The following is a 13,526-nucleotide window of genomic DNA, read 5'->3' as shown; positions in this document are numbered from 1 at the left end:
AGATATACCTTGTTAACAGGATTTGTGTTTCCTTCCTGCCATGTTAATGTTGAACCATGTTGAACTGTGTTATTTCACAGCCATTACAATATTCACAAAAAAAAGTAAAAAAAAAAGTCAAAGTTGTTACACAATCACATTTATTGTTTTGATTTTTGTTTACAAAAATGTGACAAATATATGCCCATTATCTTATGTATAAATCTATATTTCCACGTGAAGGCAATGTTAAGATTTTTAACAAACAAAAATGTGTAGTTTAAGACTAAAATATGTCAGTAATCTCAGTAAATAGTATCAGTTTTCAGTTGGTTGATCTTGGTTATAGTTTAACCAGCCTTTGAATGTATCTGATGTAAGCTTATTACTACTCAAACTATTGCACTCAAAGGATTATGGCCACTTTTAAAAGGTCCCTTTACAGAAATAGTAAATTCTGACAGTAGCCTAATATATGGGTTTATTATGTTGTACCTTAGTTTTAAAGCACAAAGGGGACATAAACTATAAAATCACAATAATGTAGTAGGGCTACTGAAATATACTATGAATGTGCTGACCATAGTCTATCTAGTGGTGTTGGGAGAAAAGGCGTCATGAGACTCTCACTATAGCAGATGTTGTTGAGCCTTTTTGATATAGAGGCCATAACCATTGCTGGTCTCAATGAATAGTGGCACATTATTCCCCCAGTGTGAGACAGAAGGGTAGGCCTTATATCTTGAGTAGCTTTTTTGCTCCTCACACTGTCTGTGTGATGTCACCAGTGGCAGAACTGTTGTAATTGACTTGGTGGGGGTGATGGCGTCATTTCATGCCCTGGTGTAGCCTACCCGTGCTCCAAAAGAGAAGGGAGTTAAGATTTTGCCCCGACGCGACCGTGGCTCCCTTGGCCGGGATCGAGCACCGCCGAGCCGGACACTTCACGCCGGAAAACATGGAGGCTGTGGCCGAGGAGCTGCGGGCCGGCTCTCGGGTGCCCGTCATCATCGATCAAATACTCAACGACACACTGGTGGTGACTCTGACCTATCTGGAGAGGAGCTACACGGGGATATTACTTGACTGCAACAAAAAGTGAGTGGGGTTCTCTTCGGATTTTGTCACATTTCGTATATTTTAAAAATAAAGGGCTAATATGCTAACATGAGCTAACGGCTAATCTTGGATGCTAACGAGCCAAAGCTAGCTAGTTAGCCAAGTGGGCCTTCACAAAGGACTGTGTATAGGTATTGTAACTGGACAGGATAGCCTGTTCTGTTAGCCAGCCTGCTAATGGAAATCATTCTCATTGTATGTGATTATACGATTTTAAAATAAAACGTGTCATTTGCAAGGGTGTACTGTAGTAGTACTGGTGAAGCCAGTGGCCCTCTATAAATGTACATTTCACTGGCTTCACTGAACAATAGCCAATGTCATTGGGTTCATCTATAGCTCATTGTTAGCCAAATCAAATGCAGAGTTTCAGAGAAATATGGGCCTTGCTGTCTGAATACCACTGACTGTGCATTCAACATGCCTTTGTTTTATTTATTAACCCAGTTTATTTTTTAATTGCATATGATCTCCCTTATATCATGTCTGTCACAATTCACATATTGATTTACAGAAGCTAAATGGAGTATATAATATAAACCACATACCCAGGCAGGCATAAGTTGAACCTTACAACCAGACAATACAAGAAAAACAAAACAGTTTATTTATTTTCATGTTAAACAATATATACCCTTTCCTGATGCATCCAGGCTGATCTATAGGGGCTATCATGGGCTTTGTCTGGGGAGATCTTTCTTCTTGGTACAAGAAATCACCACTGTTGTGTTCAAGCTCATAGCCATGAGTGTGTTGACATTCATTATTGATGTAATTTAGGTGTTAGTAAATTTACACCTCTTCAGTGTGTGTTTGTCACACCACAAATACAGTCAGTCACATGTATTAGCCTTGGTGTTCCTCTTAGTATAGAGTGCACCTTCAAAGCCACTGGGTTTAGGCCTATTTTTAGATGTGCAGCCAGAATCTGTCCAGCTTTCCTCTTTAGTATGCTTAGATGGTTTTTCATGTGAGAGCAGGCCGGGGCCGTCCTGGGAATAACCCCTTTTCCAAATGAAGGAAACAGGCCTATGAGTAACTTTAAAAAAGGCCTATATTTTAAGCCTCGTCACTGACAGAATTTGACTGCCTCTTCCTTTTCTGTTACATGAGATACGTTTCCCGTCATTGTCTCTTCCCGCAGGTTTTTCATGTCACCATTTTTTGGCATATCGTTCGGTCCGATCTTCGCATTTAGTTGTAGTGTACTGTACACACAACATGAGATGTTGTTGAAACAGCGTATTGAGTCAACGGCTGGGGCATGTGCAGTGTCCTTGTTCCGTGCCTGGCCCAGGACTGTCCTTCGTCACAAACGGTGCCTTCTGCGCTGTGTCAATCATGGCCATGGCCATTTTCGCCTGCTTTTAACAGTTTTAAAACTGCATAGCCCGTGTACCACGCTATTTAATCCATGTTCTCCCCCTCAATCTTAGCTCACTTTGCTCTTTATCTATGACCCGGATCACGGAAGTGGCTTTTTTGTCGGCTCAATACAAAATCATTGGAGTGTTTTCAAGCGGACTTTCATCAAAGGTAATTAAACAATCCTGGCAGCCTCAGTATATGTCATATATTAATATAAAGCCCTCAAAGTGTTAAGGTCTCGGAGTGAGTCTCACAGGTGAGACTTATTATTGAGAGGTGCCTGCCAATTACTAGTCTGTTGGGGTTGAGGAAATGTGCTCCCCAAATGTGACATAATTAATAAAGTCATGACACACAGGCCCCACAGGTGACATTGTCGAGGAAAACAAACTGAAATCCCCTGGCTCTCTTCTGCATATCGCCAAATCCCGAGTGATTCATGAGATTGTTGTTGTTCAGGTGTGTGTGTGTGTGTGTGTGTGTGTGTGTGTGTGTGTGTGTGTGTGTGTGTGTGTGTGTGTGTGTGTGTGTGTGTGTGTGTGTGTGTGTGTGTGTGTGTGTGTGTGTGTGTCAGTCAGAGGGGGGGGGGGGGCTGCTCCTGGGCATCCTGTAGTCTCTTTGTCTGCAGTCACTTGACTAAACGGCAACATAGCCATGTTGCTACTGCTTGCCAGCCGAACCACTCCAAGGCACTTCAGAGGGTCATTATTCCATGGGACACGTCTGCAGGTCCCGCTCCACACCGGAGCACCGCGTGCTATAAGCACAGACGGATCAAACTAGCTTGCTTTCTCTTTTTTTGTTAATCACATATGCCTCTGGCAGCAGGTTAGACGGAGTAAACACAACAGCCAGGCTAGTCTGCTGGTCCCCACACACATACATTTAAAGTATGCTCAGCAGCATGGGTGTCCGGGTGACACAGACGGGGGTACATCCGGCTTGACTGCCCACCCAGGCCAGACAGTGCCCACTCCAACAAACACAAGTGCCCCCCCCCCCCCCATGTACAGTACGTGCATGCGTCGGGGAGGGTGATCTCTCTGTCACTGTGACCGCACTAGTGACTCCTACATGTTGGCCAGGCCACTTGTTAAGCAGGGTGCGTTACTGCGAGGTATTATTATAACGTGTTACCTCCGCACGCAATACAGCCTCTCAGTGAAACTACGATTAGGTGAAAAGAAGCAGCTGCCGAATTACGTGTGTCGGAGGAGAGACACGTGGTTGTCCACACCCTCCCTGAGACCAGCTGTAAGGGTAAACCGTGACGGGGACTATACAATATAACACATGATGGGTGGGAATATATATGATATGATATACTTTATTGTCAGTTCACACTGAAATTTGTCTTGCGACACAGCAGCCAAGTATGCAGAACACATATACACACATTTGACATAACACAAAGAACAAGACAATTTACATACATAAAGACATGAAGACAAGAGCAATATCCACCACTTAGATTACCCTGTGGCTATGGCTACTACAACTCCTGACTAAGCCTCAAGGTCGATTGGTGGACAAAGGACCTCTTTAGTCTGACCTTATTGTATGCTGGTACACCATATCTCCTTCCTGAAGGTAGCAACCTATATTCTCCATACAACACATTAGTATTAGAGGTGATATTCCTTGCTAACCTTAGGATGCTGTTATCATACGTGGATGTATAAAGTTTCTGAAGTTGTTCTCCAACAATCTTTGAACAAATGTAGTTGTTGCAGCAGTTGTGACTTTAGGGCTGCAGACAAACATCCATACCAGCCTTACCAGGTGGTACTACAGTACTGAAGAACACTCATAACAGAAGTGAAAAACAAAAGAAGAATCCGTCTACTAGCACCGAAGGATCTTAGACGGCGAAGGAAGTAGGATAGGAATGGGTTCTATGCGCTCAGAATAACTCTTCCTACTTCCGGGCCGCTTCCCTACTTCCTTCACAGATGTTACCGATGATACTAATTAAGGTTCCAACTTCCATTTATTGTACAGTGGTTTTCAAACTAAGTACTAAAAGTACCCCCATAACTCAGAGTATACAAATGGAACCAAATGGGTTAATGGACCCGTAAGGCTCCATTTGGTTCCATTTGTGCACTCTCAAGAGTTATGGCGTTTCCAGTGAGCCATCATGCACAGTAACGGCACCGGTCACGGTTTGACCAGAATGGAACGGAGCCTTCATTAGTATCATCGGTAACACCTGTGAAGGAAGTAGGGAAGGGGCCCAAGTTATTTCCAAAATGGCGTGTATGCATAGAGCGGAGCCCATTGGCATAATTAAATACTAAATACATAAAAATATTCTCAGCATACAGGTGGTGATGGTGAAAGAGAGCAATGTGCCACATGCCCAGTCAGAACAAAAGAAAATGGAAAAGGAAGAGAACGATTTTGAGCAGCTTTATTGCCACACTCAAATGTATGTTTTAACTGGTTGCAACATTAGGGGTCTGATTTGGTTTATGTAGCCCAAAGTGTTTCAGCAGGGTCACATACAAGAAGTGCATAACAACAATTTCCTTGTGGAGGAAATCGCTTAACTAAAGAATTTGAGAAATGCCTGTCATGCATTAACCAGAATGTTTGTGTGACCAGTTTGCTGTTTGCACCCTGACTGTGCTGAACTTGTGAGCTACATCCTAATATTGCATTGAAATTTCCTATTGCTATTTAGTTTCTGATTGTTGTTCTTTGGTTTGTTTGTTTTTTCTTCCTCCATCATAGGACCGGGCTGTTCTGTCTACCGGATGTCACAAGGAAACCGATGGATTACCCCATACCCACACCGGTTTATGAAATCCCTGCAATCCTGAGCGAGGAGACAGTATCAGAACTTCCATCCTTCTACAGACCAAAGGATGAAAATACACTTCCTGAAAATGACATGCTCGGTGCACCTCTTCCATGCCCCTTGCCCACGCCGGTGCCAGCCGGACAGACTACTTACCCTCCTTATTTTGAAGGAGCCCCCTTCCCCCGGCCCTTGTGGGTGCGTCACAGTTACAGCCAGTGGATACCTCAGCCCCCTCCGCGACCAATCAAGAGAAGGAAGAGGCGAACTCGAGAGCCTGGCCACTTGATGATGAGCACCATCCGCCTGCGGCCGCGGCAGGTGCTGTGTGAGAAGTGCAAAAACACGCTGAACAACAGCGACGAGGACAGCAAAGACGGCGTGAGCAACACTAAGGCCTCCAGGAAGGAGAACGCGCCCCAGAGCGACGGCGACGAGGCCAAGGACAGTGCTGCCAAGGTGGCGAAGAAGGAGGCCATGCTCCGGAGGGCCGCCAAGAGGCGGGAGAACGGCACAGGCTTTGACACTAGCAAACGCCTCAGGAAGGAAAAGCGAGGAGAGGCCGAGGGGGAGAAGTTCCCCAGTGGCGACGTGATCCCGCACAGTCCCGTCATAAAGATCTCCTACAGCACGCCGCAGGGCAAGGGGGAGGTCATTAAGATCCCTGCGCGGGTCCACGGCTCGGTCAAGCCCTTCTGTCCCAAGCAGCTTGTGCAAAATGGCTTCGGGGCGAACGGCAAGGTGCCCGCCGATACCACCAAGGAGCAGCGGCACATCCTAGATGCCACTAGGTCGGGCCTCACGGTGTCCATTCCTAAACTCAAACTGACCAGGCCCTTCACCACCTTGGGCCAGGGCCTGCCCTCACCAAAGATCCGCTTGAGGCCATCTCGGAGGGACGGTGAGGACATCATGGGGGAGTATGAGGCCGGACTTGTCGAGAGCCCCCGGGCGCCTGCAGGCCCCTGCCTCCCCCACTCGGAGGACTCGGGGGAGGGGAAGAACTCCCTAGACCTGTGGTCGGAGAGTTCAGTGGAGGAGGCCGACAGTGGTCACCACCACCATGGCGACCTGACCCTGCTCATCAATTTTCGCAAGCGCAAGGCCGACTCCTCCAGCCTGTCCGTGTGCAGCAGCGACAGCCTGGACGAGTCCAAGTCGTGCAGCTCGGACGGCACCTCTCCGGAGCTGTGCGACCTGGCGCCGGGCGAGGACATCTCGGTGTCCTCGTCCTCCGTGGTGCCCTTGGCGCACACGGACGACAACAACGACGTCGTCTGCAAGACGGTGCCGCCGATCACGGTGCGGCTGCACACGCGCAGCATGACCAAGTGCGTGACGGAGGAGGGCCATGCGGTGGCCGTGGGAGACGTCGTGTGGGGGAAGATCCACGGCTTCCCCTGGTGGCCGGCGCGCGTGCTCAACATCAGCGGCAGCCGCAAGCAGGAGACGGCAAGCTGCGACGCCCAGTGGCCCGATGCCAAGGTGGCGTGGTTCGGCTCGCCCACCACCTCCCAGCTGTCCGTCGCCAAATTGTCTCCCTTCAGGGAGCTCTTCAGGTCACGCTTCAATCGCAAGAAGAAAGGGATGTACCGCAGGGCCATCTTGGAGGCCGCCAAGGCCGTGGGTCACATGGGCCCTGAGGTTACCTCGCTGCTCTCCCACTGTGAAACGTAGGTCCGTCCGAATAAGACACTTTTAATTACCATTTCATAGATGTTGTCACAGTGTGTGTGTGTGTTGCTTCCTCAGAAGCATAGTTAAGACACAGATGCATGCAGAAACCTGTGTTTAAAGATCTGATTAGACTGAGTGATCATTGTACATCTGCTAGATTGAGAACATTATTCTACTTGATGATCTTTGATAATCCATTCGACAGATGAAGTCTGATGGCATGACTACTTGTGGAGTCACGATTTGCCTACTTTTTTTTTTACTTGATTCAATTAGATTTTTGATCCTTAAAAACGTCCTTTTTCTTCTCAGCACTGATGGCTATATGTCATTAATTTGGCTATTGAGTTGACTCAATAAGTAACATTTATTTGAATAGTAACATTTATAAATAACAAATGAGAATTTCAAAGTTTTACATACATGTATTAACAGCCCTGAAGTCGTGGCTTCTCTCGGACATGCATGATTAACCGAACGAATCGCGATCCTGTTGTAATTCTGATTAATTGAATGGAACGTCAAGACAATTTAGATTCGTATTGAATGAAAATCATGACGTCCTACTCCTTAGCCTTAATGAAAACGCTCCTTACAGTTACTTTCTAAGGTATATTGTTTATTAAAGATCCACATTAGTCGACACCGTAGCAGAGACAATTGTCTCTTTTTCTTGCACATGTTCACACACAACTCCCAAGTCTGTACCAGACAACAACTTGCATGATTAGCAGAAAAAAACCCACCTTCATCAATGTGCACATTGTGTTTTGATATGTCTGGAACTGTCTGGGCTCACCTGCTTCTGTTTAACATAAAGTATGACTGTACAGTTGTGCATTCAAACACCAAACGTAAAGAAAGTCACTGGGAGATAGACTTTGTTAAGCCTGTTGCCCTGGCTCCCTGGCTTGTTGACCCCAGGTAGCCTGTTGCCCTGGCTCCCTGGCTTGTTGACCCCAGGTAGCCTGTTGCCCTGGCTCCCTGGCTTGTTGACCCCAGGTAGCTGGGCAGCAGTCTCTTAACATGCACTCAAAGGTTAAATATTGTCTCCAAGTGATATGGCACGGACAAGGCGGCTCCCACACACTCTGTTTACTTTACTAGTCTGGTATAGGCTCAAGGGCAGTGTGGAGCTACAGAGTGCACCCAACATGCATCTGGTTAGCAAATGAAAGCAGTCCATATTTGGTGCTTTTGTTTTCCTCCAGATCCTCATTGGGGGGGTTGGGGGAACCAAATTTCTGCCTTGTCAGAGGTTTCAACATGCAAGGAAAATAGTTGAATTGCATGCTATTGCCTCTGAAACCTCTTTACTTGGGAGTAACAGTGAGTTAATTATGAACAAATGCTCAGCGGGCACACCTTTCCTCCCCCTCCCCCCCATTTCTTTGTCTGGAATCTAGGCCATTTGCTCATGATTTACATTTGCACATCGTAGCAGATCTACAAGCTCACAACGTTGCGAGCTTGTAGATCTGCTATTTTAGGAGCACAGCGCTGCCACTAAACTCAACTAAGAATAAATCCGGCCTTGGCCCGGCTGGGCATTACTTAGCATTTTCTCTCTCTCTCTCCCGCTTTCTCACTTTGTCGATTCTTTTTCTTCTCCTGCAGGGGTTGAGGAGGGCTGAAGTGAATTCTCCGAGGTTTTTCTGAACTCGACTCTGTCATCAAATCCCAGGAGAGGGGTACGTGCGGTTGCCACGGCTACTATTTATACGCCGCTTTTTTTTCCCTTCCCCACACAAGGCTGGAGGAAAATGGCGAGGGAGTGTGTGTTGTTGAGAGACTGCACCATAAGGGAGCAAAAAGGGCCAGTTTGAGGTATCTCACGGTCTCTACTAAGAACTGAACTATTCCTCTTTTTTCTTTTTCTAGGTTTAACCATATTTCAATAGAGCTGAATAGCGACACACTACAGGAAACCGAATGTATTTATTATCTGTAACAGTTTATTATTATACGTTAACGTCCACCTTTCTACAACAATCCCGCAAAAAAAAAAAGAATCTTCCCCAATATGCTGCTGTCAAGTACGGTCCTCGTCCTTGACACCCATTGGGTTACAGCGTTCTGACTGGCCCAATGAGAAGATCCCAGTGCCATCATCAGCCCATGATGTCGTCCCCCCGCCCACCCATCCCATCCCCTGTGTGATCGTTGTTGCTGAACAGGCCGAGATGTTTTTTCCGTGGTTTGAAAAAAAAAAGTCTTAGTATGAATCTTTGTACTTTGTCCATATCTGAAGAAAAACAAACGAAGAAATGTGAAACCCGCTCCATCCAAGAGACTGTTGGATCTCTTCTATCGTGTCACTCAAATAAGCACTGTTCCATCCTCATTGTGTAGCCTTTCAGTGTCACTCTTGATGATTACGTGGATTTATTTATATTAAGGAACTCTGTTCTCTCCAAACAAAACTCATCATGTTGCTTCTTCCATTTATTATTATTATTTTCTTTTTATATATATATATTTAGGAGACTCTTTAGAAGTGTGACATTGGGTTGGTCAAAAGATTTCCCACCCACTTCCTCCCCCCCCTCCCCCTCGTCCTTGAAATTAATTTCTGCTCACTTTAATTATTTAATGCGTCACGTTTTTTGAGAAAAAGCACTTTATCTGTACCTTGGTGGCCTGCTGTAAGCTCACTGTTCGAGAGAAAATACTAGCTGAAGATACAGCCGTGATAGGCAGCGGGGGGGGGGGGGGGGGGGGGGTTCAAAAGTCTCATGGTTGACTATCCATGGCCTTGTAAGGAAAAAGAGAATTTTTTGTCTTTTTTTTTTTTTTAATCTTTCCTCCTTTTTACTTGTGTGATTCGGGGTGACCGGATACCTTTTAGTGGGTGGTTGTGTACACTGTATTCTTGCATCTGACCTGGGCGCGTCTGTCTTTGTCAACGCGTATCCACTACAAAACACATTTAAATGTTTCCACTGGAGTAAAAAAGTAATAATGGGACAAATATAAACGTGTCAAAGACCCCCCCGACCCCCCCCCCCCCCCCCCCCCCCCCATCCATCCATCCCATATGCATCATCATCAGATAAAGCTTTATTAGTAACCTTTGACAAGATATGCTGTAAGAATACTGTGACTTCCAACTGCAGACAGACGGAAGAGAAGGTTTCGGGTGAGTGAGCTGGCAGCCAGCCAGGGACGTGCACACACAAGACATCAAAGAGGGCTTCAGCCCCTGCCCTTTTTAGTCGTCTGTAAAACAACTGCCCTCTCCATACCGTGAATGCAGCATTTAGTATGGTGAAAAAAATGCAAATGCCACTCCTTTTCCATGCCATACAGTATACACCGGAAGGCAGCATTCAGGAGAATTGCTTTTTTTCCCGAAGTCTCCTGAACTTGAACACAGTATTTTTTCATTGCACAAATTTGTTTAGAAATGTCGTACAACCGCATCTCGGTTGTGAGCTTGTAGATCTGCTATTTTTGTCCCAAATTGCCCTCTTACAGGGTTTCAGCCCCTGCCCCTCTAACACACTCTGCACGTCCCTGCAGCCTGTATAGTTATTGAGTCATGAGCAGCCTGCAAATCTGGCCTTTAATGACCTTTGTGTTGAAAGCAGCACTGTTGGAACGAGGAATGGTTTGGGGGACGGGGAGGGGGAGGGGGTGCAGACAAAGGCAGAGAGCATGGCTAAGTTAACCTAGTCGGTCTTCAAAACACTGCAGATTGCACACGGTCTAATTAAACCCTGTCTCCCTTTCCTGTTTCGTTGTCTGAAAATATTTTGTTTTCCGATTTAGGGTCATCTGCAGACCTGCCAAAATGGTCCGTTGTATGAAAACTAGCCCATCATCGATTGTCTGAGAGCGGAGCGTGTATTGGATAGATCTAGGGTCCTGTTATACCCCTTATGCCTAAACTTATTTGCCTTTTGACTATTTTGAAAAAGATTTTGAAATTGTTCCACTAGCCGATCTACTTCGACACGCTGTGAGCTTGCAGATTGGCTATTTGGAATATTGTGGACTTTTTAAAAATAGTAAAAAATGGCAAAGAAGTTTAGGGGTAAGTGGCGCGTAAGATATGGGCTATATCTTGCCCCTTATGCCTAAACTTATTTGCCATTTTTTTGCTATTTTGAAAAACACTACTAAAATAGTTAAAATGGCCGATCTACAAGCTTACAACGTGTCGATGTAGATCGAGTAGTTGAACCATTTTAAAATGTTTTTCAAAATAAGGGCCAAAGAAGTTTAGGGATAAGGGGTGAAAATAGGCCTCCTAATCTCATTATGATGATCAGTGGTGTGGCTGGTGTGACTCTTTTAACACAATCCCCGCCAGCATCAATTAATTAATTCACCTCGTATTGCCAGAGATTTCCCCCCCCGTTCAACCCTTATTTTGAAGAGCCAAAAATCCGCAACAGGATGTTGTTATGTTGTCTAAAGGGTGTGTGTGTTGTCGCGTATCACTTCCGGTCTTGTGATGAGGGCAGAGAAACCATGATCGCGAGGCGTCGGCTATGGGCCGTAGAATAAACCTTGTTTTGACTGTTTTGAAATGCCATCTGGGACAATTCAAATTGGCGTAGATCTACAGCAAAGGCGGGGAATGTGTTGACTAACTAGCTACGAAGCTGTAAGGAGGAGTACTGTATAGGCCCCCCCCACCCCACCCCTACCCTCCTAACTTATGTTTATGAGGGGGAACATTTGTCAGGATATTCCCTTGTATGAGCAACCTGGCTATCTACTGTTGCCCATATTGGTCAATGTTATTGGCTACTTTTTTTTTTTTTTTTTTTTACATGTACTGTACATAATAAAAAGATATACAAGCAATAATGTCGCTGCTGTTCTGCAATCACTCTTTATGTTCTCTTATACTATCTGCAGTATGTCCAGTCCAAATATTTGAGTGGAGGTTTTTTTTAACCACTAACACTGGCGTGCCTATTTTGCGAATGTCATGATTTTGTCATAAACTACACACACACTTCACTTTGCTCACTGACCGTGTGTTTTCAGTGCTGGGCAGTGTAATACTGGAATAGAATTGCTAAACACTTAAAAGTCTAGCGGTTTGAAGCATTTTCTAAAGTAGCAAAAGTATCAGATCTAGCAGCAGGTAGTACCTGTACATTGAAAAGGGTATCTTTGAAAGACAAAGAAGAGGTCCAGCACACTGTCAGACACTGTCAGCAAAAAAAATTGCTCTTTATTAGGTCGACGTTTCCGTCGCTTAGACCTTCATGAGCAATAATAGAAAAAAAGGATGGTTCCAACATGTTTGTTTTTGCTCTTATAAAACAAGATTCTTCTCCTTTTCTATTTTGTTACTCTGCACATTTTCCACACCTGGACACTGGTCTACGTGTGGGATGGAACGTCTGAATGAGGTTTCTTTGTCTTTCTCCTACGCAGCTTATAATGCTGACACAACCTGCCCACCACAGACCCCCACTGAATATGTCCTTACTGGACTGGATCCAATAACAATGAATGTGGAAATGACCACGTTTGTTATTGTGCCAAGTCCTCCAAGGTAGTTCTATGTTTTAAGCCTTATTTATACTCCATAGTACGATGGTATAGTTTGTCGGCAAGCAACACCATTTGCTAATGAAGTATAAATAAAGCTATAGTCATTGGAAAAAAACAAAACATGTTGGCTATAATCGCTCCTATATTTTCTCTCATCAGAATGATGTGTCGATCAGAAGCTCGATTATACTTTACTGTACGATGGCATCGTGGACCAAAATAGCAGCTCTATAAGCTGGCAGAGTTTATAGATCTGCCATCTTTGGTCCGCGACACTGTATGACAGCATGAATTAGTAATTACTGGCTTGCATATTTAACCTGTAAAGCAGCGGTCGTAGATGTGTCTAGACGAATACCAGACTTGCCCCTTTACCAACTCGCCCCCTCAAAGTGTTAATGTAGTTAACAGTTAATTTAGTATTTCCCTCCCTCCCCTGAAATCTGTAATTATCTTGTATACAGATTTATTTGATTGTATAGTAGTCGATCTCTATACTGAAGAACATGAGACAGAGACGGTGACTGGCTTAATTAAGTTAATTTAGGACCTTCAGTTAATTTAGTTTTATTAAACACATTTCTTCCATGTGTAGACCATGTTTTGTAATGGCATCATGATGCTATTATGCCTATGGATATACAGAGTGAACTTAACAATTATAAATGAATATAATACCTTTTTTATAATCACCAACATGAATTTATGTTTGTTATTTACAGATAGGTAGAGTAGTGAGACTGGGGAGAGATGGAAAAGGGGCGACCGTACCTGTTACCGGCGTCTAGACATGGCTCCCAGGATTCTGGTTGTAACTCAAGCTCTAAAGTGCTCAACTTTCTCTCGGGTCACATGATCGCTCTCCTCTGATTGCACATGCTTAAAAATGTTTGCTGTGAAAGAATATATATTCAAAGATTTGCGCCACATTTTCAAGCTCATAGCGCGCCAAGCGCGGCACTCGGTGTCGCGCTATGAGCTTGTAGATCTGCTATTTTTCACCAGCTAAAGTTTCACATAATGGTTAAAGTGGTGACACAGATGCGTTCCAGGTCTAAATGGG

General features: G+C 44.9%; 1 protein-coding gene across 2 annotated transcripts; it reads left to right on the top strand.

The window, feature by feature from the left end:
* The first annotated feature begins 642 nt into the window (after nt 1–642).
* On the top strand, nt 643–11,768 carry pwwp2b (PWWP domain containing 2B). Of its 2 annotated transcripts, none has more exons than XM_079512256.1 (3): nt 643–1,077; nt 5,203–6,942; nt 8,564–11,768. In XM_079512256.1, exons 1-3 carry the CDS (start codon nt 815–817, stop codon nt 8,568–8,570), a joined length of 2,010 nt encoding a protein of 669 aa, XP_079368382.1. In that variant the 5' UTR covers nt 643–814; the 3' UTR covers nt 8,571–11,768. The 2 variants fall into 2 exon arrangements, with proteins under 2 accessions (XP_079368382.1, XP_079368383.1); XM_079512257.1 differs by having other exon boundaries at nt 913–1,077; nt 5,203–6,946.
* The last annotated feature ends 1,758 nt before the right edge of the window (nt 11,769–13,526 follow it).

The sequence above is a fragment of the Electrona antarctica genome (genome assembly GCF_951216825.1).
Source record: "Electrona antarctica genome assembly, chromosome: 10".
NCBI lineage: Eukaryota > Metazoa > Chordata > Actinopteri > Myctophiformes > Myctophidae > Electrona > Electrona antarctica.
Note: the sequence above shows the minus strand (reverse complement) of the source record. Positions and strands in the feature narration are given on the sequence as shown.

Bases quoted from the DNA above. Each gene is read 5' to 3' on its own strand.
- pwwp2b (XM_079512256.1), top strand. From the start codon at position 815: ATGCCCTGGTGTAGCCTACCCGTGCTCCAAAAGAGAAGGGAGTTAAGA. The intron at 1,078-5,202 runs GTGAGTGGGGTT...CCTCCATCATAG, and splicing joins TTACTTGACTGCAACAAAAA to GACCGGGCTGTTCTGTCTAC.